At 35.5% G+C, this 21606-nt stretch overlaps 1 protein-coding gene across 2 annotated transcripts in view; it reads left to right on the plus strand.

Annotated features, from left to right (window-relative positions):
- The window catches only part of USP32 (ubiquitin specific peptidase 32), a 250843-nt gene that overhangs the window by 59659 nt on the left and 169578 nt on the right, over nt 1-21606 (plus strand). For both annotated transcript variants that reach the window (XM_058705725.1, XM_058705726.1), the window contains exon 2: nt 12028-12155. In XM_058705725.1, coding sequence (XP_058561708.1) covers nt 12028-12155 — 128 coding nt within the window. The remainder of the gene's footprint in view (nt 1-12027; nt 12156-21606) is intronic.

Consider the following 21606-nt stretch of genomic DNA (forward strand, 5'->3'; position numbering starts at 1 on the left):
ATTTGTACCCGTTTTCCTGTGTAAGGGATTCCACACTTGAAGAGTCTTTTCTTTTTCTTTTTTTTTTTAAAGACTCTTAATAGAGGTAGAGACCACCTTCGTCCATAAGAGGGGAAACCCCAGTTTCCCAGACATTTTTGAAGTTGGACATGGCGTGAGGCTCCACCACTCTGGTGACCACATGCCAGATTCTGACTCAAGGCATGCTGACACAGAGGCTGAAACTGTGCAGAATGCATTTGGCACAGGTGGTATGAGTGGCACTAGTATTGTCCTGTTGCCAGGACAGCAGCAATAGCAGCCCTGACCACAGGGTCCATTGTCCAAAGTTTAATAAAGATGAGAATCAAAAGAATTTTATTTTATTAAAAATTGTTTTTAATGTTTAATTTTGAGGTTGGGGGCGGGACACAGAATCCGAAGCAGGCTCCAGGCTCTAAGCTGTCATCGTGGAGCCAGATGTGGGGCTCGAATTCACGAACCATAAGATCATGACCTGAGCTGAAGTTGAATGCTTAACTGGTTGAGCCACCCAGGTGTCCCCAAGAATTTTAAAAAGTAGATTTTACTGGCAAGGTACTTCCTGACTTCAGGGACAAAGCAATGGTAGAACCAGTTTAGAAAAAGGATTCTTGTTGTCCAGAGACTTCTTGCTCTACAACCCAATGATGGCAGCTGATGTTTATCTTTTTCCTTTCAAGGCTCAGGTTTTAGCAACTTTATAGTTGATGATCATGACCTTACTGCATTTGCACAAAACAGTACAATTAGCCTATCTCTTCCCACCTTAAATCCTAGTGCTTGTTTCTCTTCCTTACTAATAAATGTTCTTTACTTTGTGACATTTTCTTCACAGGATAGGGCACTTTTGTCTGCATTAAAAACTTGTTCAGGCAGATATCCTTCTCAGTGATTTTCTAAATGGCATTTGAGAATTCATCTGCTGCCTCTTGCTCAGCAGAAGCTGCTTCTCCTGTTACCTTTACATTTTTTAAGCCAAACGTCTTTCTAAAATTCTCAAACCGTCCTTTGCCGGCATTAAATTCTTCAGCTTGCTTTAGAACCTTCACCTTCCTTTTGCTGTAAGTTGTCATATAAGGACTTCAGTTTTTCTTGAATTGAAGAATCTTGAGTCTACAGGTATGCCTTTCTTGTTAGCAACCTGCACCCACATAAAAGCTGCATTTTCAATACAAGATCAAAAAGTATTTCACAAAAAGTTCAAGGTTTTCACTCCTGCTGGCACAGATGTGGTGATGGCTTCATGAATTTTCCTTTTCTTTTTTTACAACAGTCCTTACACTGGATTCATTTATCTTGAAATCATGGGCAACCGCAGCTACAGACCTCAATCTGTGGTACATATCAAGCAATTCAGCTTTTTCAGACTTTTCTCTGCTTTTTCGGTACACTTACAGCATCACCAGTGGCACTTTGTGTGGGTCTTGGTGTCATTCAAGGCTTATGGTTTTGCACTAAATGTGATGAAAAATACATGAGAACGATGAGAGATCACTTTTTACTGTGATACACAGTTTACTGGAGAGATGAACTGTTCATGTGGAAATGATTAGCATCACATAGAGTTTGAAGCAGACAGTCTTAACACTTGAGCTCACTGCAATAGCAACAGGAGGTGGTTATGAAATTATTACAGTAGTACAGTAATACTACAGTTAGTTTTATGCAGTTATGATTTAACACTGCATCTTTACATTTGTTTACATTTCTCAGTTGGAATGGCACCATGTACAGACTGTGTGTGTAAGTTTTGATAAATTTTAACTTTTTTAAATAGATTTTGTATATTTTATGATAGTAAATGATAAAATAGACTAGTATCTACATATGTTTCATGCATTCATGACATACCTTTTCAATTTTTTCAATATCTCTAGGCTCTTCAGCTCCTCTGTGAGTTTTTTCAAATTACAAATCTCTAAAAAATTTTTCAATATATTTATTGAAAAAAGTCCATGTGTAAGTGGACCCATGCAGTTCAAACCTATTGTTCAAGGTTCAGCTGTACTTTGAAATGCTTCTCCTCTTTTTCTCTAGGTTGTTAAGAAAAACCTAAAGTAAAATTAGTCCTTGAGATTTATTTTTTGAAGGTGAAATGCTTCTTAAAGCTATTCCCACTGTGGTTATTGTCTTTGGTTTACTGTCCTGTCCTCCTTGTTTTTCTTTTTTTTTTTCTTGAGCCCTTCTTCTTCATTTTTGATCTGGTCTTATCCTCTAGGCCTCCTGTATAGCTGTCATCCTGGGGTGTCATATCATATTCAGCCCAGGGATTCCCTTTACTTCTGTCATGCTGGAGTCCGTGTTTCCTAGGTCCCTTTTCTTTCTTTTATCCTCTCATTTTGATGTAGAACATTCTCTTATAGTTGGCTGGGAAAGGGCTCAAGAGATTATTGTTACTTTCTCATTATTACATTTTTTGGTACCCATCCAACTACTAACCAGGCCCGACCCTGTTTAGCTTCCGAGATCAGACAAGATCAGGTGCGTTCAGGGTGGTATGGCCATAGACTTTTGGTACTTATTTGGATATAATTTTCTTTTTATCCTTCTCTAAGATTATTTGGAGGTTTTTAGTAATTGTTTTCTTCTTTCTCCATTATTTCTATTCATTCCTCTCACCCCTATTTGTTTTGGTACCTTCCCTTGTTGGAATCTTCCTCTCAATATTTGGTGCTTTTTGGCTGTTCATTTTTTAAAGGTCTATTCTATTGAAATATAATCTAGATATAATAAAATGCACAAATTTTAAGTATTCAGCTTAATAAGTTTTGACAAATGTTTCTCTTGTGTAATTGCCACCCCAGTCAAATATATAAAACATTTCCATCACCTCAGAAGAGTTGCCTCCTACCTCTTTGCAGTCTGTTCCCTACAGTCCCACCCACACACCCTTTACTTCATCATTGGTCAGCTACTAGTTGTCTTTGTCATCATAGCTAGTTTTGCCTCTGCAAGATATTGATATAATGTAGTCATACAGTGTATGTTCTTTTGTGTCTGATTTCTTTTGCTCAGTATCATTTTTGAGATTCATTTGTGTTGTTGCATTAATCAGTAGTTTCTTTATGTTTATTGCAGATTACCATTCCTTGTATGGATATACCATATTTATTTTTTCACCAGTTTATGGACAAAGGAGTTGTTTCTAGTATTTTGGCAAGTTTATTTATTTTTGTTTAACTTTTTCATTTTTTTGAATGTTTATTTTGAGAGAGAGAGGAGAGAGAGCAAGCACAAGCGGGACAGGCATGGAGAGAGAGAATCCCAAGTAGGCTCCATGCTGTCAGCACAGAGCCCAATGAGAGGCTCAGTCTCACAAACTGTGAGCCGAAAACCTGAGTCAGAAAACAAGTGTCAGACGCTTAACCTACTGAGCCACCCAGGCACACTATTTCTTTATTTTGGAGAGACACAGAGAGAGACAGAGAGAGAGAGAGAGAGAGAGAGAGAGAGAGAGAGAGAGAATGAGAATGGGTTGAGGAGGGGCAAAGAGAGGAAGAGAGAATCCCAAGTTGTCAAACCCATGAGGTTTCTCTCGCTACTATGAACGTTTATTGAATGTTAATCTATGTGCCAGGGACTCTTCAGTCTTTATTTTTTGGGTCCTTTCTGTCTTACACAAGACTGTAGACCAGTCCCTTTCTCTTGTCCTTTGGAGACTATACTTTCTTGTTTTCCTTGTTTTAACTATTCCTATTCAGTATTCTTAGAGTATTTTCTCTTTGTCTGCAGATACTGTAAGCATTGATTTTTGTGGTTTTGTCTCTGACTTATTGTGCTGCTTATTTGTGGTTTTTTTTTTCAACGTTTTTTATTTATTTTTGGGACAGAGAGAGACAGAGCATGAACGGGGGAGGGGCAGAGAGAGAGGGAGACACAGAATCAGAACAGGCTCCAGGCTCCGAGCCATCGGCCCAGAGCCTGACGCGGGGCTCGAACTCACGGACCGCGAGATCGTGACCTGGCTGAAGTCGGACGCTTTAACCGACTGCGCCACCCAGGCGCCCCTTATTTGTGGTTTTTAAAATTTTTTTTTATTTTTTATTTTTTAAAATTTACATCCAAATTAGTTAGTATATAGTGAAACAATGATTTCATGAGTAGATTCCTTAATGCCCCTTACCCATTTAGCCCATCTTCCCTCCCACAAACCCTCCAGTAACCCTCAGCTTGTTCTCCATATTTATGAGTCTCTTCTGTTTTGTCCCCCTCCTTGTTTTTATATTATTTTTATTTCCCTTCCCTTATGTTCATCTGTTTTGTCTCTTAAAGTCCTCATATGAGTAAAGTCATAGGATTTTTGTCTTTCTCTGACTGACTAATTTCACTTAGCATAATACCCTCCAGTTCCATCCACGTAGTTGCAAATGGCAAAATTTCATTCATTTTGATTGCCAAGTAATACTCCATTGTATATATATATACGACATCTTCTTTATTCATTCATCCATCAGTGGACATTTGGGCTCTTTCCATGCTTTGGCTATTGTTGATAGAGCTGCTATAAACATGGGGATGCATGTGTCCCTTTGAAACAGCACACCTGTATCCCGTGGATCAATGCCTAGTAGTGCAATTGCTGGGTTGTAGGGTAGTGCTATTTGTAGCCTTTTGAGGAACCTCCATACTGTTTTCTAGAGTGGCTGCACCAGCTTGTATTCCCACCAACAATGCAAAAGAGATCCTCTTTCTCTGCATCCTCACCAACATCTGTTGTTGCCTGATTTGTTAATGTTAGCCATTCTGATAGGTGTGAGGTGGTATCTCACTGTGGTTTTCATTTGCATTTCCCTGATGATGAGTGATGTGGAGCAGTTTTTCATGTGCCGGTTGGCCATCTGGATGTCTTCCTTGGAGAATTGTCCATTCATGTCTTTTGCCCATTTCTTCACTGGATTATTTGTTTTTTGGGTGTCAAGTTTGAGAAGTTCTTTATAGATTTTGGATACTAACCCTTTATCTGTTATGTCATTTGCAAATATCGTCTCCCATTCCGTCGGTTGCCTTTTAGTTTTGCTGATTGTTTCCTTTGCTGTGCAGAAGCTTTTTATTTTGATGAGGTCCCAGTTAGTTCATTTTTGCTTTTGTTTCCCTTGCCTCCAGAGACGTGTTGAGTAAGAAGTTGCTGCGGCCAAGATCAAGGAGGTTTTTGCCTGCTTTCTCCTCGAGGATTTTGATGGCTTCCTGTCTTACATTGAGGTGTTTCATCCATTTTCAGTTTCTTTTTGTGTATGGTGTAAGAAAGTGGTCCAGGTTCATTCTTCTGCATGTTGCTGTCCAGTTTTCCCAGCACCACTTGCTGAAGAGACTGTCCTTATTCCATTGGATATTCTTTCCTGCTTTGTCAAAGATTAGTTGGCCATATGTTTGTGGGTCCATTTCTGGGTTCTCTATTCTGTTCCATTGATCTGAGTGCCTGTTCTTGTGCCAGTACCATACTGTCTTGATGGTTACAGCTTTGTAGTATAGCTTGAAGTCTGGGATTGTGATGCCTCCTGCTTTGGTTTTCTTTTTCAAGATTGCTTTGGCTATTTGGGGTCTTTTCTGGTTCCTTAGGATTATTTGTTCTAGCTCTGTGAAGAATGCTGGTGTTACTTTGATAGGGATCGCATTGAATATGTAGATTGCTTTGGGTAGTATCGACATTTTAACAATATTCTTCCAATCTGTGAGCATGAAATATTTTTTCATTGTTTTGTGTCTTCTCCAATTTCTTTCATAAGCTTTCTATAGTTTTCAGTGTATATTTTTCACCTCTTTGGTTAGATTTATTCCTAGGTATTTTATGGTTTTTTTGTGCAACTGTAAATGGGATCGATTCCTTGATTTCTCTTTCTGTCACTTCATTGTTGGTGTATAGGAATGCAACCGATTTCTGTGCATTGATTTTGTATCCTGCAACTTTGCTGAATTCATGAATCAATTTTAGCAGTTTTTTGGTGGAATCTTTTGGGTTTTCCATATAGAGTATCATGTCATCTGAGAAGAGTGAAAGTTTGACCTCCTGGCTAATTTGGATGCCTTTTATTTCTTTGTGTTGTCTGATTGCAGAGGCTAAGACTTCCAATACTGTGTTGAATAACAGTGGTGATAGTGGACATCCCTGTCTTGTTCCTGACCTAAGGGAAAAGCTCTCAGTTTTGCCCCATTGAGGATGATATTAGTGTTGGGTCGCTCGTATATGGCTTTTATGATCTCGAGGTATGCTCCTTCTATCCCTACTTTCTTGAGGGTTTTTATCAAGAAAGGATGCTGTATTTTGCCTAATGCTTTCTCTGCATCTACTGAGAGGATCATATGGTTCTTGTCCTTTCTTTTATTGATGTGATGAACCACGTTAATTGATTTGCAGATATTGAACCAGCCCTGCATCCCAGGTATAAATCCCACTTGGTTGTGGTGAATACTTTTTGTAATGTATCGTTGGATCCGGTTGGCTAATATCTTGTTGAGGAATTTTGCATCCATGTTCATCAGGGAAAGTGGTGTATAGTTCTCCTTTTTAGTGTGGTCTCTGTCTGGTTTTTGAATCAAGGTAATGCTGGCTTCATAGAAAGAGTTTGGAAGTTTTCCTTGCATTTCTATTTTTTGGAAAAGTTTCAAGAGATTAGGTGTTAACTCTTCCTTAAATGTTTGGTAGAATTCCCCTATAAAGCCATCTGGCCCTGGACTCTTGTTTTTTTTGCAGATTTTTGATTACTAATTTGATTTCCTTACCAGTTATGGGTCTGTTCAAATTTTGTATTTCTTCCTGTTTCAGTTTTGGTAGTGTATATGTTTCTAGAAATTTGTCCATTTCTTCCAGATTACCCATTTTATTGGCATATAATTGCTCATAATATTCTCTTATTATTGTTTTTATTTCTGTTGTGTTGGTTGTGATCTCTCCTCTTTCATTCTTGATTTTATTTATTTGGGTCCTTTCCCTTTTTGATCAAACTGCCTAGTAGTTTATCAATTTTGTTAATTCTTTCAAAGAATGAGCTTTTGGTTTCTTTGATCTGTTCTACTGTTTTTTTGGTTTCAATAGCATTAATTTCTGCTCTGATCTTTATTATTTCCAGCTTTATTATTTCTGCTGGTTTTGGGTTTTATTTGCTGTTCTTTTTCCAGCTCCTTAAGGCGTAAGGTTAGGTTGTGTATCTGAGATCTTTCTTCCTTCTTTAGGAAGGCCTGGATTGCTTTATGCTTTCCTCTTATGACTGCCTTTGCTGCGTCCCAGAGGTTTTGGGTTGTGGTGTTATCATTTTCACTGACTTCCATATACTTTCGAATTTCCTCTTTAACTGCTTGGTTAGCCCATTCATTCTTTAGTAGGATGTTCTTTAGTCTCCAAGTATTTGTTACCTTTCCAAATTTTTTCTTGTGGTTAATTTCGAGTTTCATAGCATTGTGGTCTAAAAATATGCACGGTATGATCTCGATCTTTTTGTACTTACTTAGGGCTGAGTAAGAACGTTCCATGTGGACTGGAGAAGAATGTATGTTCTGCTGCTTTAGGATGAAATGTTCTGAATATATCTGTTAAGTCCATCTGGTCCAGTATGTCATTCAAAGCCATTGTTTCCTTATTGATTTTTTGATTAGATGATCTGTCCATTGCTGGAAATGGGGTGTTGAAGTCTACTATTATGGTGTTACTATCAATGAGTTTCTTTATGTTTGTGATTAATTGATTTATATATTTGGGTGCTTTCACATTTGGCGCATAAATTTTTACAATTGTTAGGTCTTCTTGTTGGACAGATCCCTTGATTATGGTATAATGTCCTTCTGCATCTTGATATAGTCTTTATTTTAAAGTCTAGATTGTCTGATATAAGTATGGCTACTCCGGCTTTCTCTTGTTGACCATTAGCATGATAGATGGTTTTCCATCCCCTTATTTTCAATCTGAAGGTGTCTTTAGGTCTAAAGTGGGTCTCTTGTAAACAGCATATAAATGGATCTTGTTTTCTTATCCATTCTGTTACCCTATGTCTTTTGATTAGAGCATTGAGTCCATTGATGTTTAGAGTGAGTAGTGAAAGATACGAATTTATTGCCATTATGATGTTTGTAGAGTTGGAGTTTCTGGTGATGTTCTCTGGTCCTTTCTAACCTTTGTTGCTTTTGGTATTTATCTATCTATCTGTCTGTCTGTCTGTCTATCTATCTATCTATATATCTTCTCTACCCTCAGAGAGTCCCCCTTAAAATTTCTTGCAGGGCTGATTTAGTGGTCACACACTCCTTTAATTTTTGTGTGTCTGGGAAACTTTTTATTTCTCCTTCTATTTTGAATGACAGGCTTGCTAGATAAAGAATTCTTGGCCGCATATTTTTCTGATTTAGCACACTGAATATATCCTGCCACTCCTTTCTGGCCTGCCAAGTTTCTGTGGATAGGTCTGCTGCAAACCTGATCTGTCTTCCCTTGTATGTTAGGGACTTTTTTTCCCTTGCTGCTTTCATGATTCTCTCCTTGCCTGAGTATTTTGTGAATTTGACTATGATATGCCTTGATTTTCAGTTTTTGTTGAATTGAATGGGGGTCCTCTGTGCTTCCTTGATTTTGATGTCTGTGTCTTTCCCCAGGCTAGGAAAGTTTTCTGCTATGATTTGCTCACATAAACCTTCTACTCCTATTTGTCTCTCTTCCTCTTCTGGGACCCCTATGATTCTGATGTTGTTCCTTTTTAGTGAGTCACTGATTTCTCTAATTCTTAAATTGTGCTCTTTTGCCTTAATCTCCCTCTTTTTTTCTGTTTCATTATTCTCTATAAGTTTGTCCTCTATATCACTGATCTCTGTTCTGCCTCATCCATCCTTGCCTCCGCTGCATCCATCCATGATTGCAGCTCAGTTATAGCATTTTTAATTTCATTCTGGTTATGTTTTACTTCTTTTTCCTGCAGAAGGGGATTCTAGTCTATTTTTGACTCCAGCTAGTATTCTTATTATTGTGATTCTAAATTCTGGTTCAGACATCTTGCTTTTATCTGTGTTGGTTAAATGCCTGGCTGTCGTTTCTTTGTGCTAATTCTTTTGGGGTGAATTCCTTCGTTTTGTCATTTTGAAGGGAGAAAAGGAATTAATGAGGTAGAAAAATTGAAATAAAGGAAATTAAAATTAAAAATTAAAAATACACACAGACACAAAAATCAAATAGATGATGCTAGATCCTAGGTGTGTTTTGGTCTGGGTGTTGAAAGTGGTTTGACAGATTAGAGAAAAAAAGGTGGGGGTGGGGGGAGAAAAAAAAATAAATCATTTGAGAATTTGAAAAAATGAATACACTGAAGTGGACTAAAATGAGATGATGATGGTAAAATAGAATTTGAAAAACTATACACAAAAGTAAAGAATATAGTAGAAAAAAATTAAAGAAAAATATTTTTAGTAAAGTATTTTTCTTTAAATTTTTTCTTCAATTTTAATTTTTTTCTTTAATTAATTTCTTTAATTTTCTTTATGATCTTACATTCCCTTTCTGCATGGAAATGCCATCTTACAAGTTTCCCTGACTAGAATACTGAGTAGTATTTTAGATAGCTTCTCACTCAGGCTTCAAGTTCTACTGACTTCCTTGTACACATTTCCCAGATTTAGCTTCTCCTTTTCTTGTATTAGCAGTCTACTTTTTGCTTCTTTACACTACTAGCAAAATAAACTGTCTGAATTGTATCTATGTCCTGTTTCTTATCTGCCAGGAGTTTGTATCTGAATTGAATGTGACCATATCCCTTCCTTATTATGACAGAGCAAAATTTTTATGCCTTGGTCAAATGACCGCCTATGTAGGTCTATCATTTACTGCCCCTGCCTTGTTTATTTTGTTCTAGTAACATAGAATTCTCCATACATTCCATACATCATTGTACTTTGAAACAAACTATTATCTCTGCCTGATATGCCTTTGTTCCTTTGGCTTTGGTTAGCCTTTAAATTTTTATGTAATCATTCTCTCTGTCCAGTCTTCTTTTCCTCCAGCTTGGGCTAAAGCTACCATTTCTCTGCCTCCATTATGATCCTTGAACTGACTGTGTAATATTAAAGGGTATTTTTCTTGTCCTTGTAGACAGATATTGTTCTATTCAGTGAAAAAAGTCTGCAAGGCCTAAAATAAAGTAATGGCTCTAATTTTTTTTATAGTGGGGGCCTAAAAATGTTAGGTTGTTAGGGGTGCCTGGGTGGCTCAGTTGGTTAAGCATCCAAATCTTGATTTCTGCCCAGGTCATAATCTCACAGTTCATGAGCTTTAGCCCCACATCGAGCTCTGTGCCAACAGGGTGGAGCCTGCTTGGGATTCTGTCTGTCTGTCTCTGTCCCTCCCCTGCTCTCTCTCTCTCTGAAAAATAAACATTTTTTTAAAAAAAGGAAAGAAAATAAAATGTTAGTTTGTTAAAATAATTCTTTATAGAAGATTACTTTCTTTATAAATGATGACAAAATTTAAGCTAAACTTGGGATCTGTCCTTCACATGGATAGATAAGTGCTGAAGAAGTACAGATAATATAATTTTTATCCAAAGGAAATGAATGCATTGTTGCTGAAAACATATTAATTGCAGAATCTAATGCCATTTAGATTATCAGCTAATTTGAAATACTTGTTACCTCTTCCTTGCCCCTGCCTAAAATTTGTATGTTTACTATTCTGTTGTTGGAAAGTAGTGGGTCAACAATTTTCCCATTTATTTTCTTCGTTAGATTGGAAAGTATTGGAATTATGACAAAATATCTTTGGCTTTGTCATACTTATCTGGAAAGAGAAATTATATTTTTATTAGGAATAATATTTTGTAATGTTTTATTAGGAATAATATTTTATTAGGAGTAATATTTATATTTTTTAGGGCCAGTTTTTATTTGGAATTTGGTTGGAAAAATCTAAAGATTTCTTTAATTTGATTTAAAAAAATTGTATAGTTGACATACAATATTATATTAGTTTCAGGTATATAACATAGTGATTCAATGTTTATATACATAATGAAGGGTGCCTAGGTGGCTCAGTTGGTTAAGTGTCCAACTTCAGCTCAGATCATGATCCACGGTTCATGGGTTCCAGCCCGTGTTGGGCCCTATGCTGACAGCTCAGAACCTGGAGCCTGCTTCGCATTCCGTATCTCCCTCACTGCCCCTACTCTACTTGTGCTCTGTCTCTCTCAAAAATAAATAAACATTAAAAAAATTGAAAAAACTATATATATATATATATATATATATATATATATATATATACACATAATGAAATGGTTGTCACCTGTCACCATACTAAGTTAATACACTATTATTGACTATATTCCCAATGCTGTACTTTACATCCCTGTAACTTATTTATTTTATAACTGGGAGTTTGTACCTCTTTATCTCCTTCACCTATGTTGTCCATCACCTCATCCCTTCTTTCTTCTCAGGCTATCACCAGTTTTTTCTCTGTATTTATGAGTCTGTTTGTTTTTTTAGATTCCACATATAAGTGAAATCATACAGGATTTGTCTTTCCCTGTCAGACTTATTTCACTTAGGATAATACTGTCTGAGTCCATTCATGTTGTTGCCAGTGGCAGGATTTCATTTTTTTTATGGCTGAGTAATATTCCACATTATATATCTAGATATATCTATACCGTATCTTCTTTATCCATTTATCAGTTCGTGGACACTTAGGGTTGCTTCCATAATTTGGCTATTGTAAATAATGCTGCAGTGAACATAGGGGCACATCTGTCTTTTCAAATTAGTGTTTTTGTTTTCTTTGGATAAATGCTCAGAAGGGGGGGTGGGGGCAAATACTCAGAAGTGGACTGCTGAACTGTATGTTATTTCTATTTTTAATTTTTTGAGGAACCTCTATACTGTTTTCCATTGTGGCTGCATCAGTTTACACCTTCCCACCAACAATGCACAAGGATTCCCTTTTTTCCACATCCTTGCCAACACTTATTTTGAAAAAACGAAGATTTTGAAAGACTTCGTTTTTCTTCTGGTTTCTTACCCTCTTCAATTTCTGGATTACAGTTACCGACATAGAGCTGAAACGACTGAAAGATGCCTTCAAGAGGACCTGTGGACTCTCATACTATATGGGCCAACACTGCTTCATCAGGGAGGTGCTTGGGGATGGAGTGCCTCCAAAAGTTGCTGAGGTAATCTTTATATTCTAGGTTTTCCTTTGAGATAGTTACCCACCAGCCTGAGTTCCTGAGGAGCCTTCTGGCCTTAACATGTATAATCTTCCTCACAGTTATTTTTCTTGCCAAGTAGGTAAACAGGTATTTTATTTTATTTTTATTTTATTTTATTTTATTTTATTTTATTTTATTTTATTTTATTTTATTTTATTTTATTTATTTTATTTTATTTATTTTATTTATTTTATTTTATATTTTATTTTTTTATATTTCATTTCATTATTTCATTTTTTATTATTTAAATTCAAGTTAGTTAACATACAGTGTAGTCTTGGTTTTGGGAGTGGAACCCAATGATTTATCTCTTACATATGACACCCAGTACTCATTCCTAAAAGTGCCATCCTTAATGACCATCACTCCTTTAACCCATCCCCCCACGCACCTCCCCTCCAGCAACACTCAGTTCTCTGTATTTAAGAGTCTTTCAAAGGTTTACCTCCCTTTATCTTAAAGCAAGTCTTATTTTAGATGTCAGTATGATTGTGTTTTTAGAGGCCATAGGGGAGTAACACAGATCTGCAGTTGTACTTTTATATTTTTGAGTTTTAATAGCCACTGATTATAATCATGGGACCATTTGTATGACTGGCTTCTTATTCTTATAAACTTTGTTACTCTGACATAAATTTTATGTTGGGAATATGTTTTATAAATTTTGTGTTAAAGAAAACCTTTCCATTTTAGTAAAACCTAATTAAGTTAATTGTATAAAATTAAGTGTTGGGGCACGGTTCAGTTGGTTGAGTGTCCAAATTCGGCTCAGGTCATGATCTCACAGTCTGTGGGTTCGAGCCCCGCGTTGGGCTCTGTGCTCAGAGCCTGGAGCCTGCTTCGGATTCTGTGTCTCTCTCTCCTTCTGCCCCTCTCCCACTTGTGCTTTGTCTCTCTCTCTCAAAAGTAAGTAAACGTTAGGAAAAAAAAAATTAAAATTAAGTGTTATAAATGAAATGCTAGCTCACTGGAACCTGTAAAGGCTTATTTAATTTCTACCAAAAATTTTACGTAGAGGTAAAATGTGCTAAGTTTATATAAATATACTCTTTCTAAAAATAGTTAATTATTTTATAGCTATAGACACAGATATGCACTATGTTATTCTGAATATGAAATGACAATAAAACACTGAAACTGTTAATAAAACACTGAAAATTATAGGAATTTTAGGTTTGGTATATTATAAAGAACCATAATTCACCATTCTTAATTAATGACAGTTTCTGTTTCTAACCTGTGTTGTGTGCTTTTGAACCTGAGGTTTACATAATATGGGGTTTGCATTTTTAATTTTTATCTTTTTTTGGATCAGGATATATGTTGCATTAATTCTCTTAAATGTATTCTTGTGTAAAATTATGTATTCTGCCATTGTTTCAGAATTATGATAGAGTTAACTTTTTTCTTAATACTACTTATTGAGCTTTCTGTTTCAGCATGAGTATTAACCATTTTAACAATATTTAAATCTTTTGACTTATGAAATTAGGAAGTTTTTACATTTGGTTTTTAATTTTTTTCATGTTTTGTAGTTTTCATTGCAGAAATCAGATGTCTGTCAACTGAACAAAATGTTGTAAATCCATACAGTGAAATATTATTTGTTAATAAAAAGGAATGAAGTTTTCTGATATGTGCATGGATGAACCCGTAAAACATGCTAAGTCAGGGAAGCCAAACACAAAGACACAATTTTTTAAATTCCATTTGTATGAAATGGTGGGAATAGCCAACTCTATGGAAACAGAAAACAGATCAGTTAAAATTTTAGCTGATTTTTTTTCTTACTCTCTTTTAGTAGCACCTGCATCTTCCTCCCATGCTCTGCTATTGGACAGGCAATTCATGCATCCTGTGTTTTGGAGGAATCTGTCCTTCCTGGGATGTCAGGCTACTTGGTTGCCTCTGACAGGCTCAAGAAATGTTGTATGATAGTTTATCTGGCTTTTTCTGTTTTTTAGGTTAGGAGTAACTCTCTTTCAGACTTTGTACATATAAGGTGGAAGTGGAACTCCTTGCAACATCATTTTTATGTAAATATTCCATAAATTTCATTCCACCCAAAACTATTTCAGGGATCTTGCCTCTGTCCTTTGGACTCTGTTGAGAGTCATCACTGGCTAGAATAATTAAGGTAGTTATTTTACAAGAATGATCTTAATTTTAAATTGTAAACAATTTGTAAACAATGATAGTTTCAGGTTTCAGTTTCATTGTAGTTAATGCCTTTTGGTGTAAACTCTAGCACTGTATTAAACACATATAAATTCTATAAATGCTTTTAGTGATGATGTTAGCTTTTTTTGCCCTAATTTACTGACATAGGCTTATTTTAAGTAAGGACAGGTACTATTAGCATGTGTATATTGATTAGTATGTATAGTATATTGTGTATGTTGTAAAGTATGATAAGGAACTAAGTACTTTATCTTTGATTAGTCTCTGGTATTTTCTCAGAAAATGAAGTCTTTATAATAGTTTCTCACACTGTAATCTCAAAAGGATGAGTGAACCCCAAAAAGCTCAGAAAGAACTTAAAAAAGCTGAGTTCTGGAATAGTTTTAACATCTATATAAAATGAGCTTGTGTTTTATTTTAGCCATCTCTCTGAGATAGGTGTGTTAGTAGATAGATTTCATCAGCTTTTGTGTGTTTGGGAAAGGGAGAGAATTTATTAGTATAATTCATATTTGCAGAGTAATTTATTGAAGGAGAAATGGCACATTTTAAATAAAATGGATGTGAATTTCCCATTCAAAATTCAAGTTTTGAAGCTTGGATTTAGTCTTAGTAGGTAGACTCAGAATGGAGGATCTGTATTCTACAGCTGCAGAGAAATAAGTTAAATGATAGGATTTATAAATGAAGTGATGTCTTTTGTGAGATCTTTCTTACAATCCTATGGAGAAGTTTGGCCTTAAATTTGGGTGAAGAGGGTACTCTTGGTGAGATTCTGAAGTTAATGTTTTGAGGCACAACAGCATTATTTTAATGTCAGTATCTCTATAAGAAAAGCCCCAGGAACCATTTAAGCTGCTAATTGTGGGTGGGGAGAGAAGTTCATTTCCTAGTTAATCAGTGTTTTTCTTTAAAGGAAATGTAATAACATATTTTTTAAGAGCAAGGGGAGGTTTTTTTTTTTCTCTTTCTTTTTAATTTTTTTTTTGAGAGAGAGTGAGCTTCTGTGTGCGACAAGGGAGAGGCAGAGGGAGAGGGAGAGACTGTTAAGCAGGCTCCACACCTAGGGTAGAGTCGGGAGCATGCAATACAGCTTGATCTCATGACCCTGAGATCATGACCTAAGCTGAAATCAAGAGTCAATCAAGAGTCAAAGCTTAACTGATTAAGCCACCTAGGCACCCCAAGGGGAGATATTTTTAGAATCTTAGTGCAAAAGGACGTTAAACTTAAAAAGACAATAACTTTAGTCCTTAATATGTTAATTAAGGAGCCAAGGTAAGTTTCTAAGTTATTTTCTAGAAGAGAGAAGCTGTATATTTTTAGAGCAAAAGAGATTTATTTAGAACTGAATTCCCATTTTTTTTTTTACCTTCTCTGAAGACTTGCTATGATAAATTTCAAGACATTTTGGATTAAGAGTAAGAACTCATGACAGTTTACAATTTTTAGAATTTAAGCTTTGATTTCATTCGTCTCTTGTTTCTAGGATAGATTAGTGTAATTAAATATTTTGATGCAATTCTGACCTTGCTAATAGTAGTAACCACATATTATTTGAATAGAATATTAAATGAATAAAATTTGAGGGGATTGAGAAAACAAAGTAAAAATGAAGTACATGGTAAGTAAATGAAAGATGTATAATACTTGAATTTGGCCTTTTTGGAAGCAAAACCACTAGTTCTTAATAAACCAGTGCTTATATTTTCTTTAGGGAATCACCCATCCCCCAACTCCTATTCTCCCAAAGAAATTCTAATAACAAAATATTTCCATGTAGTATTAATTTGTAATCATTTCCTATTGTTTTCACATTCACTTAAAAGTAGTTCTCACCATTTTAATGAATTTAAAGAGTTTCCAGTTAAAAGAAATCATTAATGAGTAGCTCGTTAATGAGTACCTACTCATTAATGATTTCTTTTAACTGGAAACTCTTAAATTTCTATTTTAGGATTGATTTCAACTCTGGATGACTGGTTAGTAGAGTAATACCATTCCACCTTTCTCCTTATAGCTCCCTTCGACAGTTTTAGCCTACATTGTTTTACTCTGATTCCTTATAGGTACTAAGGCCTGCCTCTATCTACTATGTAGCACAACATTTTATGAAATAATGGCTTGTTCGCTAATTATTCATTTAAATCTTGTCTCTCAACTAAGTTATGATTCTCGATGGGCAGACTTTATGGCTTTTAAAAAATACGTCCCAGAGTGCTGTGCATAGTGTAAACTTAATGAGTATTTGATTTGTTAATGATTTTTAAAAAATATTTATGTTATTCTGCAAAATCTTATTACAACAATGACTAGGAAACCAATATTTGTGAAGTCAGCTTTGCTAACTTTTGCAGTCTTTGAACATTTAACCTTTTCCAGATGAGAGGAAAATACACATTTTAAGTGAAAGCAATCTTAGAGCCTGGTGTATTTTCAGACACAGTGGTCAACATGTGAAAACAATTGATCAGTAGGATATTTTTCCATTAGAGGTGGTAAGTTTATACTGAAGTATTCATATTGGGACTAGGGACATGTATTTACTAGATAGTCTAGGTTTAGGGGGACTGACCACAGAATTATGATTAGTGTTTTCTTGTTTTGATATTAGTTGATCTGTATTTTTATTATATCCCTTTATGTTGGATTTTCTTAAATGATGAAAACAACTTCCTTGACAACTCAAAGTTATTGTCAGCATTTGATGCTACTCATCATTGACTGTTGTAATATACTGAAATAACTAATGTATTTATATCCACCAGAGAAGAATAGCTAATGTTTTCATTTGTTATGGTAAATTCTGATCTTGATATTATAGCTGACAGGAGAACACTAAGCAGGATTCTGGTTTAAAATCTTTCTCTGTAGCTAGAATCTGTAAAACGTTTACTAGAGTTTAACTGCATCACTTTTTGTTCACAGTGTAATTATGCTGGTTCTTAAATTTCATTGTTTTTCAAGATTTCAATATTTCTGGACAGAAAAGATTCCAAGGATTCTGTTAGATGAAAATATTGACAGAATATTTCACTCTCTTGTAAACATACATATGGACTTTAAAAAAATGTGCATTATTGTCTTTTTGGTTCTTAACTGCCAAATTTTATCTAGAGTGATTTTTAAAAAAATGTTTATTTATTTTTGAGAGAGAGAGAGACAGAGAGGCAGAGACAGATAGGCAGACAGCTGGGGAGGGGCAGAGAGAGAGGGAGACAGAATCCCAAGCAGGCTTCTTGTTGTCAGCCTGGGGCTCCAACTCATCAACCACGAGGTCATGACCTGAGCCAAAATCAAGAGTCAGATGCTTAACCTACTGAACCACCCAGACACCCCTATCTTAGAGTGTTTTTTTTTTTTTTTTAAATGTTTTTATTTTTTTTTGAGACAGAGAGAGACAGAGCATGAACGGGGGAGGGTCACAGAGAGGGAGACACAGAATCTGAAACAGGCTCCAGGCTCTGAGCTGTCAGCACAGAGCCCGACGCAGGGCTCGAACTCACGGACTGTGAGATCATGACCTGAGCCAAAGTCGGACACTCAATCGACCAAGCCACCCAGGCGCCCCTCTAGAGTGGTTTTTAAACAGCTTCATAAACTTTTGAAAAACAGAGTTTAAAGTAGGGGAGCTGATATGTCATTGAGCATAATGGAACTAGTGAACTTCTTATCTAAAATATTACATCAAGTACATTACACAAATTATGAATTTCTAAGTGGTATTACAGCTGTCATTGAAATTATTTATATTGATACTGAAAAATACTCTTAGAGAAATTAACTTATGCATAATCATTTACTTGAATCGGTTTATTAACTGAGCTACTGACATGACTGGTATAGGAGATGACAAAAATAATTAATATCCTGTTTAAGTCGGTCTTGATCAACACATCTCTCCAATAGCATGTTCCTTAATTGGTATTATAGGGTAAAGTAAGGTAGATTTAATTTATAACCATGTTCAAAACTGCTACAATTTAGCTGGTGAGATTTAGCTAAGTTTGACTATAGAAACATAAAATTCATATAAAAATTCTAAATGATAGGGAAAGCAACTAATATTGCTAAACTTGGGTGAATGTAGAGGGCAGACATCTGAATTCTTACCTTTTCCCCTTTCTCCCCATGCCCATAGGTGGAATAAACATAACTTTCTTTTATTGAGTACCTACCTAATAAATTTGTTTGTCACAGAAATGGAACTATTTTGTTTGCCTTGTGTATGGTAGTTACTATCTTTTGAGTCTGTCATCTTTGACTAGTGTGAGTTATTACCTTCAGTATTTAGATTAAATTGTAGGGAAAAGAGTTATAAATACAGTTGGACTTTTATATTTATTTTTGTCATTAAGTGATAAATGTGAGAATCCTTTTTTAATGTACTTTTAAATGTAATACCTTGATACTTTTTCTGAGTAGCTGCTTGAGAATATGAAGAGGAAAAAATTTGTGTTTTGAGTCATTTATACTTAGAGCTTTAGGATTCATGTTTTCTTATCCTCTTCTTAAAGTTATAAGAATATCCTGCAGCACCTTTCTAAGAATCTGAGATATTACCCAAATAATATGCTATTATGAAAAATGACAGACTTTAAAAAATTGTTAGCTTTGTAATGGTTAACATTGCAGATTATATACATTATAATTTAAAATAAAAATTTATAAGCAATGCACATGTATAAGCAATATAACTACATATATTGTAGCTTCAAATATTATGTAAAATATAATAAAAGTTAGGATTTTTGGATTAATTTTGTAGTTAAGGGACATTTCAGCCAATTTTAGGATTTTCAAGGATATATTCTCAGAAATAAATGGCATAAGAAACAGTGTATCCTCCTATGTGTATGCAAACTAGTATAGGAGGGCAAATTATTGAAAAATGTTTTTATATTTAGCTAGAAAGGAAGTCTTTACTATAATTCATCCTTTTTTTATAGTATTTTTCTTTAGTAGGAATCTTTCATTTATACACATTATCTAAACTAGATATTTATTGTTAAATGCCTGTGATTTTTTGTGAATGCATAAAAGTTCTTTGAACTTTGGACAGCATGTAATAAATGGGTTACAGTACATACAGTAAAAATTATTGCTTTATTTTCTTCCCATATTAACTTTTCTCAATAATACACATTTAAAAATTATTCTATGGGAGGGGCACCTGGGTGACTCAGTCAGTTGAGCATCTGACTCTTGATTTCGGCTCAGGTCATGATCCCAAGCTCATGGGATTAACCCCCATGTTGGGCTCCAAGCTGAGCATGGAGCCTGCTGTGGATTCTCCCTCTCACTCTCTCTGTCTCTCTGTCTCTGTCTCTCCCCCGCTACTCCTCCATCCCTGGGTTGTGTGTGATCTCTCTCTCTCTTAAAAAAGGGGGGGGGGTGTGCTTGGAACATTCGACTTTGGCTCAGGTCATGATTTCATGGTTCGTGTCAAGCTCTGTGCTGACAGCTCAGAGCCTGGAGCCTACTTCAGATTCTCTCATCTCTCACTCTCTTTGTTCCTCTCCTACTCACACTTTGTCTCTCTCTCAAAAAATAAACATTAAAAAATTTTTTTAAAAAAATTAATCCACAGGATTAAGTTATTTATTTAGTAATCTCTATACCCAGTGTGCAGCTTGAATTTATCAACGCTGAGATCAAGAGTCTCATACTCCACCTGAGCCAGACAGGTGCCTTTTTTTTTGTTTGTTTACATTTTTTTCATTTCCGTGGGAGTAAGTTTTAAAGAAACGTAGTCCTGTATTTTTAGCTGCTAAAGTTAGATCATTGAAATTTTTAATTCTTACTTTTTTTCCAGAGGTGATTAATAAAATATATTTCTTCATTGTGCAGTTTTTCTGTGACATTTTTCCTTTTAAAATAAGCGGGGGTGCCTGGGTGGTTTAGTCAGTTAAGCATCTGACTCTTGATCTCGGCTCAGGTCATGAGCTCACAGTTCCTGAGATTGAGCCCCTTGTTGGGTTCTGCTGTGACAGTGTGGAGCCTGCTTGGGATTCTTTCTCTTCCTCTCTCTCTGCCCCTCCTTTCCTCCCCTCACCCCAAATAAATAAGTAGACTTAAAAAAACACAGAAGCATATTAAAAATATCTGTTCTAGACATCATAAATATAGTAAGATGTTTTCACAATGAGGATTTTCTTTTTACTACTTTGTAAAATTATATTTGATGACTCGGCAATAAAATGGAAGATCAATTGATACATGCAAAAACATGAATGAATCTCAAAATCATTGTGTTAAGTGAAAGAACCCAAATAAAAATAGAACACATGCTTATTATTTCATTCATATAAAATTCTAGAAATTGCAAAGTTATCCTGAAAGGAAGCTTACTGGGTGTTGTTGGTACAGGGGGAAGAAGAGGGAGAGATAGATTATATGCAGACATTAGGACACTTTTGAAGTGATAAAAATGTTATGTTCTCAGTTGTGGTGATGATTTCAGTGGTATGACATGGCATCACAAAACTGGTTAGTTTGTATACTTTAAATACGTGCAGTTTGAAAACTGGGACTAGGGCTGCCTTGGTGGCCCAGTCAGTTAAGACTTTGGCTCAGGTCATGATCTTGCGGTCCGTGAGTTCGAGCCCTTCGGTGTTGACAGCTCAGAGCCTGGAGCTTGCTTTGGATTCTGTGTCTCCCTCTCTTTCTGCCCCTCCCCCGCTCATGCTCTAGCTCTCTCAAAAATAAATAAACATTTAAAAAAATAAAAAAAATTAAATGGAACTAATAAAAAATATATGCAGTTTATTATACTTCAGTTATCCCTCAAAAACTTTGTAAAATATTTAATTGGATGTACATTTTGTGTTTTTCAGGAAGAACACTTATACTACTTGGAAAAGTGAGCCTGAAATATAAAAATTGACTATTGATAAAATGTATCATTTCCTTTTCAGTCTTTGTTAAATATTTGGGCTTTAGTTCTAACTTTATTAATTTACTTCAGGGTCTTTTCCTAGTCATTTAAGTTCTGAGGCAAAAGAACCTCCAAACTTTTGATCAGAATTGTTGTCAGAATTAGGTATATGACCAGCTTGATTGTAATTAGAGAAGTTAGAAGTGCCATTAAATTTATGATGTTTTAGTGGCCTTTGAAATCAGTCTGGAATGGAGGGGAAAAGATGTAGGCTAGGTTAGGCTGGGAAAGTTGGGGCAGTGAAAAGGAATTCTCAATGATAAATTTGGAATTCTGCCTTCTCTCTCCTGATCT

This window comes from Neofelis nebulosa, chromosome 16 (assembly GCF_028018385.1).
Source record: "Neofelis nebulosa isolate mNeoNeb1 chromosome 16, mNeoNeb1.pri, whole genome shotgun sequence".
Classification (NCBI taxonomy): Eukaryota; Metazoa; Chordata; class Mammalia; order Carnivora; family Felidae; genus Neofelis; species Neofelis nebulosa.